At 52.9% G+C, this 23928-nt stretch overlaps 1 protein-coding gene across 2 annotated transcripts in view; it reads left to right on the top strand.

Moving 5' to 3' along the window:
• The first annotated feature begins 1052 nt into the window (after positions 1 to 1052).
• GFPT1 (glutamine--fructose-6-phosphate transaminase 1) overlaps positions 1053 to 23928 on the top strand; it is a 30833-nt gene continuing 7957 nt past the window's right edge. Inside the window, exons 1-15 of one of the 2 annotated variants that reach the window (XM_068174467.1) lie at positions 1053 to 1201; positions 7783 to 7890; positions 8285 to 8392; positions 9572 to 9697; positions 11002 to 11060; positions 12085 to 12219; positions 13033 to 13094; positions 13748 to 13827; positions 15165 to 15218; positions 17191 to 17296; positions 19023 to 19186; positions 19684 to 19779; positions 20071 to 20168; positions 21293 to 21413; positions 21868 to 22025. In XM_068174467.1, the coding sequence (XP_068030568.1) occupies positions 1195 to 1201; positions 7783 to 7890; positions 8285 to 8392; positions 9572 to 9697; positions 11002 to 11060; positions 12085 to 12219; positions 13033 to 13094; positions 13748 to 13827; positions 15165 to 15218; positions 17191 to 17296; positions 19023 to 19186; positions 19684 to 19779; positions 20071 to 20168; positions 21293 to 21413; positions 21868 to 22025 (1482 nt within the window). In that variant the 5' untranslated portion in view covers positions 1053 to 1194. The remainder of the gene's footprint in view (positions 1202 to 7782; positions 7891 to 8284; positions 8393 to 9571; positions 9698 to 11001; positions 11061 to 12084; positions 12220 to 13032; positions 13095 to 13747; positions 13828 to 15164; positions 15219 to 17190; positions 17297 to 19022; positions 19187 to 19683; positions 19780 to 20070; positions 20169 to 21292; positions 21414 to 21867; positions 22026 to 23928) is intronic. The other variant, XM_068174468.1, reaches the window with a different exon arrangement.

Here is a 23928-nt window from a genome sequence, read left to right as displayed (position 1 = left end):
AGGCAGGGTTTGATGGCGGTGGCTGCAGACAGGCAGCATCGCTGAACTCTCCAGCTGCACGGATGTCACGCCTTGGTCAGTTAGCCTGTCCCAGTTTGCTTTGCAGATTCATCTTAATGGTTTCTTTCTCTTGCCTCTGAATGGGCGCTGTTATAGAGCGGGGCTGGGGAAGGATGCAGCCCGTGTCACGGCGCCGGGAGCCTGACGGGGCCGCTTGTTCCCTGCCCTAGCCCGGAGCAGCCTTGGTTCGACACCCGGTGATCTCCAGACGCTGAAAGCTGCGGGAGGGCCTGGGAGTGATCCCGTGGGTGCTGCTCCTGCCTGGCGTCAGTGGGAATTACCGGGGGGAAACACCTCCCCTCCGCTGTCCGGGGCCGGGAATTCCCGGGAAGGGTCTGGGAACGGGCATCCCCCGGTCTGGGGATGGGAATTACCGGGAACGGGCATCCCCCGGTCTGGGGTTGGGAATTACCGGGAAGGGTCTGGGAACGGGCATCCCCCGGTCTGGGGTTGGGAATTACCGGGAAGGGTCTGGGAACGGGCATCCCCCGGTCTGGGGATGGGAATTCCCGGGAAGGGTCTGGGAACGGGCATCCCCCGGTCTGGGGTTGGGAATTCCCGGGAAGGGACTGGGAAAGGCGATACCCCGGTCTGGGGGCTGGGAATTACCGGGAACGGGCATCCCCCGGTCTGGGGATGGGAATTACCGGGAACGGGCATTCCCCGGTCTGGGGGCTGGGAATTACCGGGAACGGGCATTCCCCGGTCTGGGGTTGGGAATTACCGGGAACGGGCATTCCCCGGTCTGGGGTTGGGAATTACCGGGAAGGGACTAGGAAAGGGGATACCCCGGTCTGGGGGCTGGGAATTACCGGGAAGGGGCTGGGAACGGTCTCCCGCCGGCCCGGATCGGGGGGCTGGGAATCAGCGGGGCGCTCAGGGAGCGGGCCCATCCCGGCGAGCCGGGGCCGTTTCCGCCGCCCGCTGCCCGTCCCCTCTTTGTCCGCCCGGCCCCCGCGGCGGACGCGGCCCCGGCAGCGGCTGCCACGTCCCGGGCGCGGGCGGGCGGGGCGGCGGCGGCGCGGCCAATGGCGGGCGCGGCCGGGGCGGGGCGGGCCGGGGCCTGCGCCGGGCCTGGCGCGAGGGGCGCGGCCCCGGCGGCACAGACGGCGCGGCTGCGGACCGGGACGCACCATGTGCGGTGAGCACCGGGCCGGGGGGCACGGCGGGGCCCGGGCCGGCCCCGAGCCGGCGGGAGGAGCCGCCCGGGCGGGCGCGGCTGTGGCGAGAGGCGGCCCGGCCCCGTTATCCCGAATGCGGGCGGCGCGGGGAGGCGGCTCGCACCGTGCTGGGGACTGCAAGGGCGAATTGTCGGCAGACCGTGGGGATGTGCGGCGGCAGCGGCGGACAAAGGGCCCGTGCCCCGGTGTGCCCCCGTGCCCCGGTGTGCCCCCGTGCCGGTGGGGTTGGCTCGGTGCTGCCGGGGCCGGGGCCGGGGCCGGGGCCGTCCCGCCGTGGCTCCCGGCGGACACGGCAGGGCCGGGCCGGTGGGAAGGGGCGCTCCGGTGGCGCTGCCAGCCGTGGCTCTGCCGGTACCGGTGGTGGTTCTTAGGCGTTGCAACTGCCGATAATTTGTTTTCCGCAGGTCGGTCCGGGCTGGCTCGGTGTGGCCGTGGGTCCGGCCCGGCCCGGCTGTGCCGGACCGTGCCCCGAGCTCGGCCCAAGCCCGGGGTGAGCTCGGGCCGGGGCCGCCTCTGGTTCTCCTCTCCTTCCCCTCCGCTTCCCGTGGCAATGCAGCCACCCTGCCCCATCCTTTACGCACAGTCATGTCATTTATCTTTTCCCTATCCCGTTGTCCTCGTGTTTTTCCATGGAAATTTACGAAACAGCGATCTGTTGGATTTTCCTACTTTCTTTCTTTTTTTCTTGTATTTTTGTGTGAAAAATTATGCTCTCAGCGGGACTGTGGGTTTTACACTTAATGTGCAAGTTGCCATTTCTCTCATTGTTTTTGTGGGATGCCTTCAAGCTGTCAAGCTGTGGAGAATCAGTCAGAGACTCATACCTCAGCTCACATTTAACACCGTGTTAATTCGTGTTGGAAGTACAAAGCGGAGCAAAGCTAAGAATAGAGAGGATAATTATTATTATTATAAATAGCTCACTGCAAGAATAGGGGTGGTTTTGGTGCTTCGTGCTTGCCGTATTTGAGGTCCGGCCTCTGAAATGTGCAATATTAACATTCTGCTCTTTGTCTTTTCTGCCGTGAAAACACCGGGCAGTGTTCGGGATTTTAGGTGTTTCCCCCGTTTTTGATGCAAGTGGAGTTCTTCTTGGATATTGAAGCATTTTACGGGAAGAGTGAGAGAAGCACTGGGGATTTTTGTCTGCGTTGCTGAGGGTTGCTCTGGGAGTCGGGGATGTATCCTGGAGTGAGAGGGCCCTGATTTCCCAGGCTGTGGCAGCTGCAGGGCCTCGAAACACAACATTTCTGTCACGGAATTGTGGCTGGGGATGGATAAACCTGGCTTTATCCTGCCACGGCTGCCCATCCGCCTTCAGAGTTTTATCCGGTTCGCACGGAAAGGTTAGGGTGAGTTTTAAAGGAAATAAATCTGACAATGGTGCTGTTGTTCCCTGAACTCTCAGATGCCTCAGTCTGTGACACTGAAGGGAGAGCTTCAGCAGCTTCCAGACTGGAATTACCAAGGCAGTGTTTTCAGCCTGACGTTCAGGTTTGTGACCCTACGAAATCTGATGGGCTGGTGCTGCTGGACAGGCAAAGGAAAGGAGCCCCAAAGTCCAGTGCCTTGGTGCCTGCTACGAGCCCTGTTTAGATGTGCTGGGGGTTTGTTTCTGATGGTGTCAGTGAAAACCAGGCTTTGTCCTTGGTTGTGTGACACACAGGTGCAGCTTGGACACCTGGCCAGGTGTGAGTTGGGTGTGCTTGGGTCTGAGTGGGCCAAACCAGTTCCATCTGTGAGACAGTTCAGGAAACAGGTTTTTCCAGGGCTCCACGACCATTCTGTAAATCAGTAAACCTGTCATATGCCGTGCCTGGATTTAATGACCAAAAGGGATGGCAGAATTTGGGCCTGGGGTGGATGAATTCGGGCCTGGGATTGTAGAATTCAGGTCTTGGTTTACGAGTGATTCCTGAAGATAAAAGTGGGCTTAGGAAAGGCTTGAGTTTCCAGCTCTGGGGTTGCATGGACGTCAGTGGGGAGGTTCAGCCCTTCCTCATCTGTCCCACCTGGCTTTACCTGGTGTCTGCCTCGGAGTGGAGCATGGAGCTGTGGCCCAGACCGAGTTCTGGAATTGCTGCTCTGGTTGTTTACTCTGGGCAGGAGAAATCCTGCCCTTTTTTAGCTGGAGAGGGAGCGTGGGCAGCGAGAGAAGTGTCCGGTGGACAAATGTGGATCCCCACAGGGTGGATGTTTTTCTGGTTTTGCTTTTTTTCCCAGCCTGGAGGTGATGAATTGAGTGTCAGCTCTCCCCTGTGCAGCTCCCAGACATAACAACGACGGCGAGCTTTCTGACCTCGTGCTCCTCGGACTGGGCAGAAAAAGGGATGTTTTGGGACACAGGGCCTGGCACCTCCCTGAACTGCTGGGCAGCAGCAGCAGGAGCTCCTCCAGCAGAGCTGGGATAAAGGATTCCTTGGAATTGCCAGGTGGATGTTCTGATAACAAGGTCTATGGAAATGAGTTAACAGTAATAGGAAAAGGAATTTGGAAGTGAGCCCAGCCCGAAGGCTTTTCTCCTTTTGTAGGAAAAGGATGGCAAGAGGCAATTCCTTGGTGTATCTCAGTCCTTTACCTGGAAGGGGTGATGCATTTCATTTGCCTCTGAACGTGCCATGAAATTAAGGGACCTGAGCTCCAAAAAAGTTCATGAGGAAAGTAAAGTTCCCCGAAAAAGTAATGTGGCTGTCAGCTTTAGAAATCAATAATGCCCATTTGTTGAAAGTGTTATTCTGTTGTTAAAATTACCAGCTCTTTGGAGGGAATTCTTTATGTAGCTGGTGTTAAGAAGGCCTAGGATTTGTGCTTGAATATTAAAAATCAGCTCTGTGAGAGAGCTGAGTGCCAGCAGCAGCTGAATGCCTGCTCTGGTGGTTCCCCAGGTAAGGTGTTTAAGGCAAACCTACAAGAAGGGAAATGTTTTATATCCTAGATTATATTGTTCAAGGTATTTCACTTGAGAGAAATGCATAGAGAACCTGCTACTGTGCATCTCAGAGTGATAAGCTGACGTGCTCTGAATTGCTCTTTGCAGTCCACACATGCAAAGTCCTGCGTCGGGTTAGTAGCTGAAGCGTTTTATTGTGCTGTGAAGTGTCACTGCTGTCCTGATTCTGATTTGCATGGCTGTGGAGTCCCGAGGGTGCTCCAGGCAGGGGTGTTGTGTTTTCTGCCGGCTGGGAATTCCTGCAGACCTTGCTGCTCTCCCTCCTCTTGCAGCTGGGAATTGGCAGTCACGGTGCCGGAGGAGAAGGAAGTTCCCAGGCTGGGTTTTTTTGTGTCACGTGTGCTTCACCTCCAGCGATGCCAGCTCGGCAGGGCAGGGTGATGAAATGTCATCATAGATCCTGCTTTTCTGCAGTGCTTCCTCCTGCGGGCTCGCTCTGCGCCGTTGCGGAGGGCAGGTGTGGAAAGCTTTGCGCGGAAGGGCTCCTAAATGTGCCCTGAAAGCAGAACTCCTTCCTGGGGCCTGCTGGGGACCTGAAACTCAGCTTTGGGAACGTTCTGCTCCGAGTTCGTGCACCTTCAGCACCTGGCACCCGGGCTGGTGGTGCACAACTGCTCGGAATTCCACCCAAACCAATGTTTCCCTTGAGCGGTGCCACGGAGCTGTCGCTCTCGGGGAGAAATTGTCACTCCTGGGAGGGCTCCTGACAAAGCTCTGCGCGCTTGGTGTCGTTTCATGTCTCGAGCTGTGTAGGCTGATTCGAATATCAGCTCAGGGAGAGGGGAGAGCAAGGCTTGAACAGGGCACTGTGGCTCCGGTGTGTGGCAAAGGCCTTTTCTGGGCTGGGAGGTGCAGTTGGGAACTGTACTTAAAATTAGAAGTGGTTGCAAGGTGTGACTGCTCAGATGTGAGTGATCCAGTAGTTCAGAGACAGTGAAAACGCTGTTTTCTACCTGGGGATTCAAACTTTCCCCAGCTATGAAGTATTGCATCATTACAGGATGTTTGGAAAGGGGACAATGAAACACATTTGTAAATATTTCCAATAAATGAAGTTTATTTACACATAGTTCATCATGATAAGTATCACAAATGGGTGATAAACCTTCAAATATTGGATATTAGCCTGCAGATTCGTAAGTCATGCATTTAGGAAGACTTGTGTTCTTTTACAGGAGCCTTATGGTCTCACTTTTTTTCTTTAATGATGCATCATTTATGCATATTCTATTTTTATTTCATTTTTTCCCGTCTTCTCCAAGGTGAGTTTTAAACATCCCTGTCTTACTTGCCTTCTCATTTGTAAAATGTGTTGCTCACAGATGAGTTCATGGAATTTGATTTTCCCAGTGGCATCTCCATTATCATTCTCGCTCTTTTCCTCTCAGGATCTAAAAACTGAACTGAATCAAAACCGAATCTCCCAGGGTCTGGTTTTTGGAAGAGCCTGTCCATATTTCACAGCATTAACACTGTATTTGCATTTCTTCTGCTTTCCTTAGTTTTCATAGTCTCTGTTTTCTGAGAAGCACCGGATTCCTTGGGGTGGTGATTTTGGGAGGGTTAGGGGTTGCTTTGTGGCGTTCTTAGCCTTGGATTCAGGTTTTTTTTTCCACAGGCCTCATGAATAATCTTAATTTAATTGTGCTGTAATCAGTAGCTGTTTTCAATGCCAAGTTGGCTCCTTTCTGGATGGGTGCTCAGTGTTTGTTTGCAGTACAGGCAGGGATAAACACTCTGCTTTTCCCTCTCCTCCCAGCTGGGCCACCCCTCCCTGTGGGGAGGCCACTGCCACTTTGTGCCCATTTTGTTGTGCACTGCCAGCATTTGGGATCTGGGACAAGGAGCCAGGCTTTGGGCTGTTGGCTGGGTTTTTTTTTAGCTCAGGTGTGACTGAACTTGCTGAAATCTGCGGGGAAAACAACGTCTGAAGTCACTGTCTGTTTTGGGTTCAGAGTTAGCGAAAGTGTCCAAAGCCAACCCTTCTGGAGGGAGACAGTTTTTGGTTCAGAGCAAGCTGCAGTCCTTGTGCCAGAAGCCATCCCGTGGTCGTGGAGCATTCCCTGGCACCCTTTATCCCTGGAATCCCATTAACCCTGCCATCTCTTGATCATAGGAGCATTCCCTGGCACCCTTTATCCCTGGAGTTCCATTAACCCTGCCATCTCTTGATCATAGGAACATTCCCTGGCACCCTTTATTCCTGGAATTCCATTAACCCTGCCATCTCTTGATCATAGGAACATTCCCTGGCACCCTTTATTCCTGGAATTCCATTAACCCTGCCATCTCTTGATCATAGGAACATTCCCTGGCACCCTTTATCCCTGGAATCCCATGGCCATGGAACATTCCCTGACCCCCTTTATCCCTGCCACGCTGTGATCCCAGAGCATTCCCTCAGACCCTATAACCGTGCCATCCCTTGTTCCCAGTCCATTCCCTCACACCCCTCATCCCTGCCATCCCTCAGTCCCAGTTTGCTGTTCTCTGCTTCCCCTCCACCTTCCCCGCAGCCCTTCTCTCCCCTCCTGTCCTGTTCCAGAGGTGTCCCAGTGCACCTTTCCCTGTCCCAGGGGTGTCCCAGTGCTCCTCTCCCTGTTCCAGAGGTCTCCCAGTGCACCTTTCCCTGTCCCAGAGGTGTCCCAGTGCACCTTTCCCTGTCCCAGGGGTGTCCCAGTGCACCTCTCCCTGTCCCAGGGGTGTCCCAGTGCTCCTCTCCCTGTCCCAGGGGTGTCCCAGTGCACCTTTCCCTGTCCCAGGGGTGTCCCAGTGCTCCTCTCCCTGTCCCAGAGGTGTCCCAGTGCTCCTTTCCTGTCCCAGGGGTGTCCCAGTGCTCCTCTCCCTGTCCCAGGGGTGTCCCAGTGCTCCTCTCCCAGTGGTGTCCCAGTGCACCTCTCCCTGTCCCAGGGGTATCCCAGTGCTCCTTTCCCTGTTCCAGAGGTGTCCCAGTGCTCCTTTCCCTGTCCCAGTGGTGTCCCAGTGCTCCTTTCCTGTCCCAGAGGTGTCCCAGTGCTCCTTTCCTGTCCCAGGGGTGTCCCAGTGCTCCTTTCCTGTCCCAGAGGTTCTGATAACAAGGTCTATGGAAATGAGTTAACAGTAATAGGAAAAGGAATTTGGAAGTAAGCCCAGCCCGAAGGCTTTTTTCTCCTTTTGTAGGAAAAGGATGGCAAGAGGCAATTCCTTGGTGTATCTCAGTCCTTTACCTGGAAGGGGTGATGCATTTCATTTGCCTCTGAACGTGCCATGAAATTAAGGGACCTGAGCTCCAAAAAAGTTCATGAGGAAAGTAAAGTTCCCAGAAAAAGTAATGTGGCTGTCAGCTTTAGAAATCAATAATGCCCATTTGTTGAAAGTGTTATTCTGTTGTTAAAATTACCAGCTCTTTGGAGGGAATTCTTTATGTAGCTGGTGTTAAGAAAGCCTGGGATTTGTGCTTGAATATTAAAAATCAGCTCTGTGAGAGAGCTGAGTGCCAGCAGCAGCTGAATGCCTGCTCTGGTGGTTCCCCAGGTAAGGTGTTTAAGGCAAACCTACAAGAAGGGAAATGTTTTATATCCTGGATTATATTGTTCTCCTTTCCCCACACAGGCATCTTTGCTTACCTGAACTACCATGTGCCCCGGACGAGGCGGGAGATCCTGGAGACCCTCATCAAGGGGCTGCAGCGCCTGGAGTACCGGGGCTACGACTCTGCAGGTACCCCTCTGCGCTCTGCTGGCACCTGGGGCTTTCTCTGGGGCTTTTCCTGGTGTGCTGGGAATGGTTTCTGCCACCTTCTGCTGTTGAAGAAAGCTGGAGCACAAACTGGATGTGCCTGTGGTCAGAGGTTTGGATTAACTTCAATACACAGATTTCTGTAACCATTCTTAATTCCCCCCCCCCCCCCCCCCCCAAAGGCTTTAAAAACACTGACAAGGTGGCAAAGGGAAAACTTAGTTCTAATCCGAGGGGTTTCTTGCCTTTATGTGGCAGGCCAGCTTTTGGAGAAAGGGCTCAGGAAGAATCAGAAAGGGCAGAATTTGTTGCCATAAAATACTGTAATAACTTCTGCACTTGACCCTCTGTCTCTGTGTTCCACGGTGGGGTTCAGGTGTGGGACTGGACGGAGGAAACGACAAAGACTGGGAAGCCAATGCTTGCAAAATCCACATTATCAAGCAGACGGGGAAAGTGAAGGCTCTGGATGAAGAGGTTCACAGTAAGTATCTTCCTTTCCTCCTTTCCCTCGTTTGTGTTTTGAATATCACCTGTTTTACCCACAAACACAACTTCCAGGGGTGTAAACGCTCAGGGATGAGCTGTGAAGAGCCTGGCGATCCTGTGGTTGTGTGTGTGGAGTTACAGAGAAATCCTGATTTTCCCAAGACTTTGCAACCTACTAAAGTAAAATAGACCTGAAATACATTGTGGGAAACAGAGGGAAAACTCCAAAACAAACAACCAAAAAGCTCCTTGAACTGGGGCTAGAGGAATTAGCAGGAGATAATTGTCAAGATTTAGAGCTTGGGCAGAAGGAGAAATGCTGTAGGAACCTCCCCCTATTCCCTGTAGGAATCTCCTTCTGCCTCTTTCTGCCCCCTTTATTTAAACCTTAATTCATTAAATCTGAGCTCAATGCAAAGAGGCACAAAGTTGTTGGGAGTGGAATTGAGGCTGTCTGAGGACAGGGAGATGCTTTTCAGAGCAGGCAGGATCTCACTTCACATTCAGAAGCTGCTGTGTTGGTGAAATTCGAGTCTTTTTAGCCCTTTCTTGTGTTCACCTGAGGCACAGAGTGCTGAGTGTCCCAGAGGGAGGTGGGTCAGTCTAATCTTAGTGTAAACCAGGAGCCAGAAAGCCCAGATGAGGTGGGGTGTGTGGTACAGAAACAGGAGATGGACAGAGGATCCCTGAAGGGAGGTTTGCCTGCTCAGGAAAACGTCAGGATACACAGTTTTAAAGAGATTGTGGAGTAAGAAGAGTATTTTTTTCCCAAAGAAATATTTTTTTCCAAAGAAATATTCATGCTCGTGGTAGACTTTGGAGAGACAGGGGTTAGGGATGTGTGAATAGCCATGGAGGTGTGCAGGTGACAGGAGGGCAAGGAGCACCCCTGAGGGACAGCCCAGGCTTGGGTTCTTCCTTAAAGGTTGCTTTTTGTTTTGGCAGAGCGAGGAGTGCAGGGCTGTTTTCTGTGGGCACTGCCCTGCCCTGAAAGCCCTTGAGGTTTTGGTTGGCCTTTGATGATCCTAAAGGTCTTTTCCAGCTCTGATTCTGTGTCCTGTGGGACGTGCTGGCCCTGTCAGCATTGCTGTCCTGTAGCCCCCGAGGCCTGGTGGGACTCCCAGGCTGACCCGGGGTGTGGACAGCCCCTCAGGACTCAAACTTTGTGCTGCAGAGCAACAGGACATGGACCTGGACATCGAGTTCGACGTGCACCTGGGCATCGCCCACACGCGCTGGGCCACGCACGGCGAGCCCAAGCCCGTGAACAGCCACCCGCAGCGCTCCGACAAGAACAACGGTCAGTGCCCGCTGGGCCCCGCGGCCCCTGGAGCCTGGGAGGGCTGCTGCCCCTCGGTGTGCTGCCCCTCTGTGTGCCCGGAGAGCTGCTGCCCCTCTGTGTGCTGCCCCTCTGTGTGCTGCCCCTCTGTGTGCTGCCCCTCTGTGTGCCAGGAGAGCTGCTGCCCCTCTGTGTGCCCGGAGAGCTGCTGCCCCTCGGTGTGCTGCCCCTCGGTGTGCTGCCCCTCGGTGTGCTGCCCCTCTGTGTGCTGCCCCTCGGTGTGCCCGGAGAGCTGCTGCCCCTCTGTGTGCTGGGAGAGCTGCTGCCCCTCGGTGTGCTGCCCCTCGGTGTGCTGCCCCTCGGTGTGCTGCCCCTCGGTGTGCTGCCCCTCTGTGTGCTGCCCCTCTGTGTGCTGCCCCTCTGTGTGCCCGGAGAGCTGCTGCCCCTCTGTGTGCCCGGAGAGCTGCTGCCCCTCTGTGTGCTGCCCCTCTGTGTGCTGCCCCTCTGTGTGCTGCCCCTCTGTGTGCTGCCCCTCTGTGTGCTGCCCCTCTGTGTGCTGCCCCTCTGTGTGCTGCCCCTCTGTGTGCTGCCCCTCTGTGTGCTGCCCCTCTGTGTGCCCGGAGAGCTGCTGCCCCTCTGTGTGCTGCCCCTCTGTGTGCTGCCCCTCTGTGTGCTGCCCCTCTGTGTGCTGCCCCTCTGTGTGCTGCCCCTCTGTGTGCTGCCCCTCTGTGTGCCCGGAGAGCTGCTGCCCCTCTGTGTGCTGGGAGAGCTGCTGCCCCTCTGTGTGCTGCCCCTCTGTGTGCTGCCCCTCTGTGTGCTGCCCCTCTGTGTGCTGCCCCTCTGTGTGCTGCCCCTCTGTGTGCTGCCCCTCTGTGTGCTGCCCCTCTGTGTGCTGCCCCTCTGTGTGCTGCCCCTCTGTGTGCTGCCCCTCTGTGTGCTGCCCCTCTGTGTGCTGCCCCTCTGTGTGCTGCCCCTCTGTGTGCCCGGAGAGCTGCTGGATGGGGGCACTGGGTTCATTCGGGCCATGGTGCTGAGCCCAGGGCTTGGGCTCGGCTTCCAGGCACGGGGAGTGTTCCCGCAGGGAAGGAAACCCACAGTGAGGGATCCCAGGAAGGGCTGGGGTGGGTGCCCAGGGCTTGCGTGGGTGCGTGGGCACAGAGCAAGGAGAAGACAGAAGGAAATGGGACGGTGAGAATTTTCATGGCTGTTCTCTGGAATGGAATTGTGTAAACTTTTTTCCCCCCAGTCCCCGCTGTAGGGAAGGGGGTTGGTGTGCCAGGCTGGGGCTGGCACGGGGCTGAGCAGGGCCTTTCTTCTGTCCCCAGAGTTCATCGTCATCCACAACGGCATCATCACCAACTACAAGGACCTGCAGAAATTCCTGGTGAGTGACCCCTGGGGGGTGAGACCCTCCCTCCTTTCCTGCTCCCCTTTGCTCTCACAGCCTGCCCGGCTCACTCCCCTGTTGCATTCTCACTCTCATTCCCCATTTCCATTCCCCACTCACCCGTTCCTTCACTCACGTCTCCACTCACTCCTCACTCATCTCTCACAGTGATTTCCCCGCTCTCATCACCTCTCACCTCCGTTCATGCTCCCCCACTCACGTTTTTGCACTCCCACCCATATTTGCACTCACAGACTCTCCTACTCAGGGCAGACAGGGGGATATCCCCCTTGCCCTGGGTTTCCACAATTTACATCCCCCATTCCCTCCCTACCTCGCTCCCACTCCCCATGTTCCCCCACTCATATCCTGACATTCACACTCACCTGCTCACACCCCTCAACTTCCACTCCCTCCTCATCCCCCACTCCCTCAAAGGGAGTTTTGAGACTCCCTTTGAAAGTTTGAGACTTTCCCTCTCAAACCCCTTCCCTGTGTCCCTCACATCCTCACACTCACTCCTTTACTCTCACACTCCTCCACTTCCCTCACACTCCCACTCACTGCCCTCTCCCCCTCTCCTCATACTCTCTCAACTTAAAAGGCAGGGAGGATGGAAGGAAAGTGTGAGAAGAGGAGAAAAAGAAGGAAAAAGGAAAGGCAGGAAGGTAAAAGGAAGAAGAAAAGCAGAGTGAAGGATGGGGAGAAAAGAGTAAAAACAGCTGCAGTATGGAAGGGTGAAAGGAAAGAAAAGAAGGAGAGGTGGGAAGGAAAAGGAAAAGCAAGGAAAAGGAAAGGTGAAGGAGCAGAGAAGGAGAAGGCAGGGAAAAGGAAAGGTGAGGGAGGAAGGTAGGAGCAGAGAAAAGGAAAAGCATGAGAAAAAGGGAAGAAAAAGTTTAAAGGCGAGGTGCAGGACAGGGAGTAGTAACAACGGAGAAAGGGAAGGTGGGAAGGGAAGGGAAGGGAAGGAGGGCAGAGCAGAGGAAGGGAGGCTGGTGACCCACAGGGGCTGTCCCTGCAGGAGAGCAAGGGCTACGACTTCGAGTCGGAGACGGACACGGAGAGCATCGTCAAGCTGGTCAAGTACATGTACGACAACCGCGACAGCGACGACATCAGCTTCTCCACGCTGGTGGAGAGGGTCATCCAGCAGCTGGTGAGGCTGGGGGGCACGGAGGGAGGGCAGCTGGCCACGGGCACAGTGGGACACGCACCCCCAGAAGCACCCCCTGCGCCCCAGCGCTGCTGCAGGGTGCCCTGGGCACGTGCCAAGGCTGGGCTTGGTCTCTCCTGCCTCTGGCTGCTCGTCTCAGCTGTATGTTTGGTTTTCTGGGATGTTTGTCACTGTTCATCTGGGAAATGGCTCAGCTCTTGGGCACGGCAGCACTGGAGGCTGCCAGCCCCTGGCTGGGGTGGTGGGAGCAGGGAGGGAGAGTCTGTGCTGCTTCCAGTCCTTCCCAGAGCTCCATCAATCCAGGGATTGCTGCTGACCCCTGGTGGGAGCTGCTCTGCCTCCACTGCCTGGTTGTGTGCTCTCCTCTCAGCCCACAGCACTCAGCTGGGTTTTCACTGGCTTACCTGCCAGGAACTCGAGTTGCTGCCGGGCTGTGGCACCTCAGCTGAGCAAACACCCTCGGGTTTTGGTGCTGCTTTTAGCAGATCTTTGCAGCTCCCCTCGCTGCTCCCTGAGCTGAAGCAGGAGCCACCGGGACAACCAAGGGAGTCTGCGTGTCTCTCTGGGGTTCAGGAGGCTCGTTCAGTGGTTGAGGATGTGCTGCCAGGCTCAGGGCAGGGACATCCTTCCAGAACAGGGGGGGCTGGAGCTATGGGCAGTTCTGGAAACATCTGTGAAACCTCTTGGGTGTCTCTTCTGTGTCCACAGAAACACAGGAGCAGTTTCTGTGCTGGGAACACTGAAACAGTGCCCAGGCCTCAGCTGGAGGGATAAAGTTTGTTTCTCTTGTTGCAGGAAGGTGCTTTTGCCCTTGTGTTCAAGAGCGTTCATTACCCTGGGCAGGCGGTCGGTACCAGGTGAGTGTTGCCAGGGGAAGGAACATTCTTGCACCCTGCCTGGCACTTGTTTTTGTACCCCCAAGTTAGAAGACAGAGTAGAGATCATTCTCATCACACTGTCTGTGCTGGGAGAGAATGGTTGTTTCTAATTTCCTTTCTCTTGTTTTCCATCTATCATAACAGAAAGTTCCCAGAATTATTTTGGAAATTTCTTCCTGACCATCTGTAGTCTGGAACAGCTTTGTTTTGGTATTCTCTGGTTATGATCTGAAAGGAGATGGTTTTACCTTTTCCTCTGTGCTTGCCCTTGTGGCAGCACTTTGAGTCCTCCACTTGGCCTGGAGTTTGGACCAGCCTCGTGTTCAGGTTTTCTGTCCCACTTTTAAACACCAGCATCAGCTGGGGTTGAACTCCAGTGCCAAAAGCAGTGTGTAGGTGCGTGCAGTGAGGAGCAGTCCCTGGTTCAGGTGTGCAGTGACTCTGGACAAGTTTCTCTAAGCCTGGTGCAGGTTCCTCAGCTGCTCGTGTTCCTCATCCCGTGGTTCTTTCCGTGTTTGCAGCAGCAGCTCGGGGAGGCCCTGGCTGTGCCCCGGTGCAGCTGAGGGGGGCAGAAGCCCTGGGTGGGGCGTGGGGGTGTCCCCAGGTGCTGAGCTGTCCCTGTGTCCCTGCAGGAGAGGCAGCCCCCTGCTCATCGGCGTGCGCAGCGAGCACAAGCTCTCCACTGACCACATCCCCATCCTGTACCGCACAGGTGAGCAGGGAGATCTCCAAACCCAACCCTAACCTAACCCTAAACTTAACCCAACACTAATCCACTGACCACATCCCCATCCTGTACCGCACAGGTGAGCAGGGAGATCTCCAAACCCAACCCTAACCCAACCCTAACCTAACCCTAATCCACTGACCACATCCCCATCCTGTACCGCACAGGTGAGCAGGGAGATCTCCAAACCCAACCCTAACCTAACCCTAACCCTAAACCCAACCCTAACCCCAACCCCAAATCTAACCCTAATCCACTGACCACATCCCCATCCTGTACCGCACAGGTGAGCGGGGCCAGCTCCAACCCCAAATCTAACCCTAAACCCAACCCCAAATCTAACCCTAATCCACTGACCACATCCCCATCCTGTACTGCATAGGTGAGTGTGGATGACCCCAACCCTAACCCCAATCCCATTCCTGGGGCTCCAGGGCACGAGCACACACAGCTGTGTGCTCTGAAATGCATCTTTCAGCTGGAAATTGGAAATGAAACCATTGTTAGAGATGTTTTTTTTTTAAAGCAAGTTGTTAACCATGTGTTCTACCCACCACGTACCTCAGGTTGGCCTCTGGTGTTGTAATCACAGATTTAATGTCCAGTTACTACGAGGAAAATACATCTTAGTGTGGTAGATTAAAGTCATGGAATGGTTTGGGTTGGGAGGGACCTTAAAGCCCATCTTGTTCCACCCCCCTGCCGTGGCCAGGCACACCTTCCACTGTCCCAGGGTGCTCCAAGCCCTGTCCAGCCTGGCCTGGGACACTGCCAGGGCTGATGGAACAGTCCGGTGTAGTAAATTAAACAGTGCAGTTCAACTGAAGCCTCTGTTCTGCGTGTGGCACGGTGGCCTTTGTGAGCCTGGTGGTTTTCAGGAGCAAAGAGGGGAGAGAGCTTTGCAGGCTGTGCCTTGGCACTGCCACAGTCCTTGCCCTGCCACCCCACGTCATTTGTGGAAGCTGTCACCCTTCGTGGGACAGCGTCTGCTCGTGTTGTCTGTCCATCCTGCTCTCACACGTGTTCCAGCACCACAGACACCCTTGAAAATGAAAAGTGCTGAGAATGGCTCTGGAATCACTGTGGTCAGAGGGGTCTGAGCCTGCTCAGTGCCTGGGGCCTGGGCTTGTGTTCTGAGCAGTGCAGGGATCCCAGGAGCTGCTGCTGATCCCCTGCTGCAAGAACCAGTCCCAGCAGCTTTGCCTTTTGATTGGATGATTAGCAGTAGCATTAATGTATTTATGTGACACTGTAATTTTTTTACTGAATATCTCAAATTCGTTTTTTTTTTTTTTTTTTTTTTTTCCCAATTGCACTTCCAGCTGTACAATCTATGGATCATTCTTTTGATGGAATATCCATAAAAATGGAGGAAGGTGCCCACCAGAGAAAAGCTAACACTTGAAATTTCAGACAAATCCTCCAGCTCCTTAGGAAAGGAATCATAAATGGGACCAAGCTGCATTGTCTTTTTAATATGTGGCTATTGCTTTCCGTGTAGTGCAGTGAAACATGTGGGAAAATCAAAATTCCTTCTTGATCAGAAACACCATGAGCAGCACACAGGAAAATCTACCCATCCCACTTCAAATATTGGGACATAATGCTCAGCATATGTGCAAAAACTGATGACAGTGCAGGTTGTACTGAGTGTTCCTGCAGCTCTGGCTGCAGAAGGAAACAGTGAATTACCTTAAAAATAAACCCCACTAAAGCAGGAGGCTGCCGCCAATCCTAATGGCAAGCATTGCCCAGAATTCCTTCTGGAGTTTGGGTTGTCAGAGCCGTGTCCTCCCCCTGGCCGTGGGGTGAGCCTCTGGAGGCAGCAGTAAGCTTGGCCTGAGGCTGGGCCTTCCTTCCCCTGCTCATTTTTCGGGAGGAACCATCTGTTACTCTCTTGAAGTGCTTTAAAGGCCAGCCCATCACATGATGGGATGAAGCAGCTCACCTCTGAAGCAGGAGAGCCCTTGTCTGTGAGGGGGAGGACGTGCTTGAATCTGCAGGATCTGTCATGCAGGAAAGCAATGCAACATAATAAAGCCAATGCAGGGAAATGCTCTATTTTGAGAAACCAAATTTGCATGTTCTGATCAGGTCTGGGTGCTTCTGTGGGCGAGTGCAGCTCTGCTCTGTCCCTTCTCAACACCAAATCAGTCTGTCCTGTCTCAGCTCCACAACAAAGGCATTGTTCTCCTCATTTACTGACTGGATAACTGAGCTGGAAGGCTCTGAATCACTGCCTGAGCGGGCCTTTCTCACTGAGTATCAACATGAAAGCAGTATTTTTCCTTTACATTTTCATCTGCAGAAGTGGAAGCCGGAGCACCATGAGCTCTGCTTCCATCACTGAATCAGATCAGTGTCTAGTAGGTGAAACAACATCAGGATTATGCAATAAATATAGAATGGAGTAACTTCAGCATTCCTGTTCTTCAGCAGTAGTCCCATTTTGGGAGATAAGCTGATTAATCCACCCCCTCCCTCCCCGTACCCTGCACAATGACTGGCAAATAATTTTGCTCAAGGCTGGTGCTGAGCAGTAGGTGTTGGGTGCCTCATCTGCATCCCTGATGAGCTTCAGCACTGAGAAGCAGTTTGGAGGAGGAGGAGACAGTGCAGGGAATTTCCAGAGTACTCCACAAAGGATCCTTGGTGAAAGGCTGAACTTGTAGGACAGATTTTTCCAAAGCTGACTCTCAGTCCTGTCACCCCTGGACACCTCCCTGGCAAGAGCACAGGTGTGATTTTCTGATCTGGGTGAGGTGGATGTGTTTGGTGGTGCAGGAACAAGGCCGAGCTCTTAATCCTGGATTTCCCGAGCTGTGTCTGACCAGTGAGCTCAGCCAGACAGAAATAGGTTTGGGTTCCACCTGTGGTGCTCAGGGGATCAGGGTGGGCACACAGGTGGCAGCTCTGAAAGAATTTCCCCCGTGCTGAGAGTAACAAAGAAAGAGCAGTGCTGCTCCATTTCTGGGGGCTCACCAGAGGGGAGCTTAAAATGATCAACGGGGCAGGTTTAATGGGGAAATGTGGCTGCTCATAAAGCACCTTGAGTTCTCTGCCAGTGGAGCCACACAAAACTTTAATTTGGAATTTCTCCTGATACTTCCCTCTAAACTTCAGACTGCCCTAGTAATACACTTGCAGACTTATTTAAAAAGCAATAAAACTCTTGCAAGCCAACTGAGGGTGGGCACAGCAGCACGAGTGCTGCTGTTCCTTTTGCTGTGCCCACCTGCAGGCATGAAAATAGTGCTTCATGTTGGTACTGTGCTTTGGGGGCTCTGCTGGGTGTCACCTGTGCCCAGGGGTGTCACCTGGGCAGCCCCTGACCCTCCTGTCTCCTAGGGAAAGACAAGAAGGGGAGCTGCAACCTGTCCCGAGTGGACAGCACCACCTGCCTCTTCCCCGTGGAGGAGAAAGCTGTGGAATATTACTTTGCTTCTGATGCCAGGTAGGGTTTTCCAGCCTGTCTGCTGTAGAAATATCCTGTTTCAAAGCCTCTGGACTAAGAGATGGGGAGGGTGTGGTTTCTTTGTGAATAAAGTAAATTGTGTGCACGTAGCCATTAACTTACAAATGCTAACCAAAACAGAGTTGCTGTTCAAGTAATGAATGCTGGCCTTGGAAGAGAGTGTTACCATTCTTCAGGCTCCTCTGTTGGTAAGATTTCCCAGTGAGAGGAAACCTGAGAGAGTCCTGACCTAAATTAGCAGGCCAGGTGCTAATTAGGAGGAGAATTGTGTTGGTTCTCCAGGGACCTCTGCACACGTGCAATTCCTTCATCATCAAAGGTGGCATATTGTAATCCCAGAGGAGTGAGGAGAGAGCAGCTTGGCAGCAGCCTTAGCAGAGTCTCTGGGATTCTCTGGTTCAAGAGGAAGGAGTGCTTGCTCCAGGAATGTAAAAACACTGCTGTGCTTGGCTTCTGCAGCTCCTTCCATCAGAGAATTGTGGAGGCTCTCAGGACACCCTGATGTGTTCTGGTTTTAGAGCTTTTCAGTGACACTCCAGGGGGGGCTGCTGGGCAGATCTCGGCTGCCTTACCAGGGGACAAAGCTGTCCCTGCTTTTACAGATGGGCAGAGTGAGGTGCAGGGAGGGACAGTGGCTTACCCCTGGAAAAAGCAGGGTGAGCAGCCTGTGCACCAGGGCAGACCCTGGCCCTCCTGACCTCACAGCTCCAGACAGATCCCATTTGTCTGAGCAACTCAGAGCTTCTCCTTAAAGCTCTTGAACTCAGCATTTCTCCCTGAAATTGATAATGAGCCTGGTGGCTCATTAATAATGAGAAAATCTATAATGATAATCTCATCTATAATGAGAAAATTAATAATGATATTAATCACGAGCCAGTTCCACTGGCAGGGTGGAAATGTGACGCTGTTGAGCCAGGGACGGGCGAAATGACTCGTACAATTTCAGAATGAATGTTTATTCAAAAGCACCTCTCTCTTTTATAGAGAGCATTACTTCCATTGGCCTTAAAGTAAAAACATTTCACCTGCTTGCTACACTGGACTCAGGCCAGCGTGGTAGAACAGATCTATAAAGAATTTGAACGGAAAGCAAGATAACAGATTGTTTGCATTCCTCTCAGACTTTTTCCCAGGCTTAGCCTGGCAGAAATCTTTCTCTTTTTCTCTCTGACTGAACTGAGAATACCCACAGAAATGCACCTGACAGGATTTCAAAAGAGGAGGAGATTGCTGGCCTCTGTGGGGTGCTGGGAGGGCTGCGGGTGCCCAGAGCAGGGTGTGAGCGATGTCCCCTGTGGCAGGCACATTCTCCTCTCTTCCAGGATTTTTCATAGAGCAGCACAGAGGAAAGAGAGAGAAAACAATTTCTATTTCTGCTCCTTGTTTTTCCCATGCGGGATGTACTTGGAGAATTGTTCCCCTGGGGTGATTGCATGGTTGGGTTCTGGTGAGGATTGCTGGAGCTGATGGTCAGTCAATCCCCCTGTGGCTGCGCTCCCAGAGAGGGGCACGAGTTGTGAGTGAGTTAGAGATGGGAGTTAGAACAAGTAGGTTTGTGGTGTTAGTATCTCCTCTAAATGGTACATGAATGGATTGTGGCATAGTTCTAATAAGTCGTTCAGCCTTCTGAGCTGCAGTCGCACACCAGCACTGCTGCCCACCGGGCTCGGCTGTGTTTACAGTAGTGCCCCTGTCCCCGCAGCGCTGTCATCGAGCACACCAACCGCGTGATCTTCCTGGAGGACGACGACGTGGCGGCCGTGGTGGACGGCCGGCTGTCCATCCACCGCGTCAAGCGCACGGCCGGCGACCACCCGGGCCGGGCCGTGCAGACCCTGCAGATGGAGCTGCAGCAGATCATGAAGGGTGAGGGCTGCCTGCCTGCCACCTGCAGTCACCTGCTGCCACCCCTGCCCCAGGTGGGGACAGGCTCTGCTCCGCTCTGGAGCGTCTCCAAGCACAGAGGGGCCACAGCCTGGTCTGGTGCTGGATCATCCTCATGGGGAAGAAAAAGTCCTTAAGTGTCATGGGACTTCCCCTCTAGTCGTTGACAGCTTTTGAGGAGAGTTGTGGGGCTGAGGATTTTGCCTCCTGCTTGGAGCCATCTGGTTTTTAACCAAGGCTGATCCCTCACAAACTGACCAGTCTGGATCTGCCCTTCACTGACACCTTCCAGAAACTCGAATCAAGCTCTCATCACGTGCTGGTGTTTTGGCAGAAAAAGAAGGATCAGTTTAATAATCTTTGGCTGGTCCAAGCTTTTCCCTACATACACAGGAAAAATGGCAATTAGCAGGAGGTAATTTAAAATTTAAGTTATAGGAGGTAAAGTGTTCTAATTTGGTTTCTGTCTTTCTTCATAGGTAACTTCAGCTCATTCATGCAGAAGGAAATATTTGAACAGCCAGAATCTGTTGTTAATACCATGAGAGGAAGGGTCAACTTTGATGACTACACTGGTAATTGAGCTTGAGCCTCCCTCACTCAGTGTCCAGCAGCTGCAGGGGAGGGAGGGGTGGTGGAGTGGGAGATGGAAACCTTGCTGGGGTGAGATGGAGCGTGGGTCAGAGTGCCTCCAGAACTCCCCGTGCTGCTGGCAAGGTCCCGTCTGGGACAGTTTCCTGCACAGTGGGTGATGGAGGTGGTGGCACGCTGTTGGCACCGGGGACCTCGGGAGCTCCTCCTCCCTGGCCACCCTGATTTGGCTCTTCCCTGGCCACCCTGATTTGGCTCTCTGCTCCTGCCCACAGTGAACCTGGGCGGGCTGAAGGATCACATCAAGGAGATCCAGAGGTGTCGGCGTTTGATCCTCATCGCCTGTGGCACGAGCTACCACGCAGGAATGGCAGTGAGTGCTGGGCCCAGTGCCAGAATCAGGGAGTGGGGTGGGCTGCAGGGACCCCAGAGCCCACCCAGTGCCACCCCTGCCATGGCAGGGACACTTTTCACTGTCCCACGCTGCTCCAAGCCCAATCCAACCTGGCCGTGGGCATTTCCAGGAATCCTCAGCTGCTCTGGCCACCCTGTGCCAGGGCCTGCCCACCCTCTCAGGGAAGAGTTTTGTCCTAATAATCTCATCTAAGTCTACCCCTTTCTCAGTTTAAACCATGCCCCTTTGTCCTGCCGCTCCATCCCTTGTCCCACGTCCCTCTCCAGCTCTCTTGGAGCCCCTTCAGGCCCTGGAGGAGGCTCTGAGGTCTCCCTGGAGAGTGTGTGGAGTGTGCCAAGCAGATTAAGGATTGATTTCAGGTTGGGGGTTGATTCTTGACCCTAATCAGGTTAGGAGTAAGCAAGTGCACACAGGTGAAAGAAGGAGGACCCTTGTGAAAGCTGCAAACTCCAGGCTCAGTTCACAGCAGCAGCAGGAGGAGATAAAAGCTGATGAAGCTGAACTTAGGGAAGGGGTTCCTGTGACTTCTGTGGCTGTGGAACGCTCTGGAGAGCAAAAGCTGCTCTGTTAAAAAAGGAGATGGCAGGGGAGGGACACTGCAGGAGCAGAATGCAAAGGCTGCAGCAAGGCAGGGGCGGCCGGGGGAGCCTGGATGTAGGTGGGGGTTTGAGTTCTTCAGGCTGGGACACACACAGGACACCCAGCATGCCATAATTATGTGGAGGGTTATATAACAAGTGAGACTCAGAGAAATCTCCATTTGAGGGAGGAGCTGGCCTCACAGGCCAGTGTGTTTTGTGTGTTTTCCCCCCATACCTCCCTGCCCAGGTGAATTTTTATTAACCAGGAAAACGAATAAAGTTGGTGGTGGTGCCAAGGCAAGGTTGCTTCTCACAGGGGTTGGTGGTGACTTGAGCGTGGGCAATGTGAGTAATTAAAGTATAACCCAGCACTAATTGTCACACGGGGTTTTAGCAGTAATACTTTCCAGCGTGTGTGGCAGCTAGAAAGCTTTCTTTGTGCAAACACTTTGGGTGTATAAACATGATGTAACACCTGCCTTCCGTCCCTCCTCGTGCCAGACCCGCCAGGTGCTGGAGGAGCTGACTGAGTTGCCTGTCATGGTGGAGCTGGCCAGCGACTTCCTGGACAGGAACACGCCCGTGTTCAGGGACGACGTGTGCTTCTTCCTCAGCCAGTCAGGTACGGGCCGCCCTGCCCTGCCCGGAGCCGGGCGAGGCAGCAGGGCCCGCTCTGGTGTCTGCGGGACTGTGGCGTGCGGTGCGTGCCCTGGGAAGGCTGACCTAGGGCAGGGTTGAGGATAAAGCAGGGATTTATCCAAGGGCCTCAGTGGATGCTCCTTGGGCAGCACAGGAGCCTGGCCCAGATGAGCTTTCATTAACAGGAGAACCAGTGGAGTTGATTTTTGTTGGAGGGACAGCCCCTGAGCTGCTTTTTGAGCCCGCAGCAGAGCTCTGGCTTTTCCTCGCACCGAGAGCTGCAGCTGGGTTCTGGGTGGCACCGGTGGCGCCGCCCTGTGCCTGGGGCTCACGCTGGCTGCGCGGGGGCTGCAGGGCTGCCGCCGCCTCCGTGGCTTGCAGGGAGTTTGTGCCTTTCCCCGAGCACCCACCCCGCGCCCCCCGTGTCCCTGTGCCAGGGGAGACCGCAGACACCCTGATGTGCCTCCGCTACTGCAAGGAGAGGGGAGCCCTGACCGTGGGCATCACCAACACCGTGGGCAGCTCCATCTCCCGCGAGACCGACTGCGGCGTGCACATCAACGCGGGCCCCGAGATCGGCGTGGCCAGCACCAAGGTGAGCCACAGCCACCGCCCTGCTGCTGCACTCATTTTATTTTATTTTATTTTATTTTATTTTATTTTATTTTATTTTATTTTATTTTATTTTATTTTATTTTATTTTATTTTATTTTATATTTTATTGTATTTTATTTTATTTTATTTTATTTTTTAATTTAATTTTATTTTTTTAATTTTATTTTTATTTTATTTTATTTTATTTTATTTTTATTTTATTTAAATTTTATTTTTATTTTATTTTTATTTTACATTTTATTTTACATTCTATTTTACATTTTATTTTATTTTATTTTATTTTATGTTTTTAAATTTTTATTGACATTTTATTTTATTTTTAATTTTAATTTTAATTTTGTTTTTATTTTATTTTATTTATTTATTTTATTTCTGCCTCTGGAACCCCTCCTGAAAGGCCTGCCTGTGACAGGGCCCCCTGCTTACCCATGCTGCTGATGCCTTGGGAAGGCTGAGCTAGAGCAGAGTCACAGAATAAAGCAGGGATTTATTCAGAGGATCTCCTCAGTGGATCCACCTTGGGCAGCACAAGAGCCCAGCAGGGCTGCACCCAGGATGAACCCAAATGGTCACAAAATGAACCCAGGATGAACCCAAGTGGTCACAAAATGAGCCCAGGATGAACCCAAATGGTCCCAAAATGAGCCCAGGATGAACCCAAATGGTCACAAAATGCACGACCGCTCACAGGGTCTGTCACTTTGATAAGTTCTGCTCAATTTGCATATTGGGGTTAATTGTCCAGTTCCAGCTTTAGGTTGTGCAGTCCCATCCTCCTTGTTTTTCTCTCTTCCATTCACCGCTGTTTTTACTTCTGGGCCTGGAGTTTGTAACAGCTGTCCTTGGCCAAGCTGGGAAAGGATTGTTTTGTGTCCCTACTCTGTGAAGAGCTCACCATCATCCCCTGATAGGAAGCTCAGAGTTCCACACTGAAGCAGCACAAAACCTGTAAAATATAAAACCTGAAACTGCAGTCACAGACCAGCAGCACCCTGCGTGTTCTCTGTCCTGGAGCTTGCAGGGGGCTGTCTTGGGTCCCTTTTCAAAATGAAATCATCAAAGGAAACTGCATTAAACATTGGAAATGAACGGCTCTCAGAGGGAATGATTCCCTAAGGGGTCAGAATTCTCTTTGCCATGGTTTGACTCAAGGTGCAGGCTCAGTTTAATCGAAGGTTAGAGATGAAGAAGGAAATTAGTAGATAGGATAAAGGAAACTTTGTCTGCATGTAGCTCCCTCACTGGCTCTGCTTTGCCAAAGAAAACGGGATATTAAAACTATCCTTTTAACAAAAGGGGGAATAGTCTTTTACAGAATCCTACAGTTTGTGTCCAGATAACAGGATTATTCTGGCTGTGTGAGATACAGTTTAAGATAACTTACTTTGCTGCCTTTCATTTTGGTGAAGTGCTTCTGCATGGTGAAAAATCTGCTTTGGTTTAGTTCTATTTAGAGGCGAGATGATGTCAATCTGTTACATAAATTCAGCCAAAAACCACATTTGAGTTTAATAGTTCATTGGGGAATTTGATCATGGAAAATTCATGAGTCTCTTACAAGAAACTCTTGAACGAGCTGTTTGTCCCTGTTGTTTTCACATGGCCAACATTTACAGTTTGGAGATAAATGGCTTTTTTTTTTTTTTTCTCTGATGATGATGTGGGGAGTCACCAAAGCTGTGCATATAGAAAATAACTTGAAAAGTTTGTGCCCTGAGCTTGCCCAGAACTTCCTTTTGAGGATATTCTGCAGAGCCCAGGCACGTTCATGTGGCTGCTGGGTGCCGTGGACTTGTGCAGGGCTGCACAGAGCAGAGCAGCTCTCGCTCCCCAGCAGGCTCCTCCAGGCAGCACAACTGCAAAATGGAATTTCTGGGTTCCTT

The sequence above is a fragment of the Anomalospiza imberbis genome, chromosome 28, assembly GCF_031753505.1.
Source record: "Anomalospiza imberbis isolate Cuckoo-Finch-1a 21T00152 chromosome 28, ASM3175350v1, whole genome shotgun sequence".
NCBI lineage: Eukaryota > Metazoa > Chordata > Aves > Passeriformes > Viduidae > Anomalospiza > Anomalospiza imberbis.
This window is presented reverse-complemented; position numbering and strand designations above follow the sequence as displayed.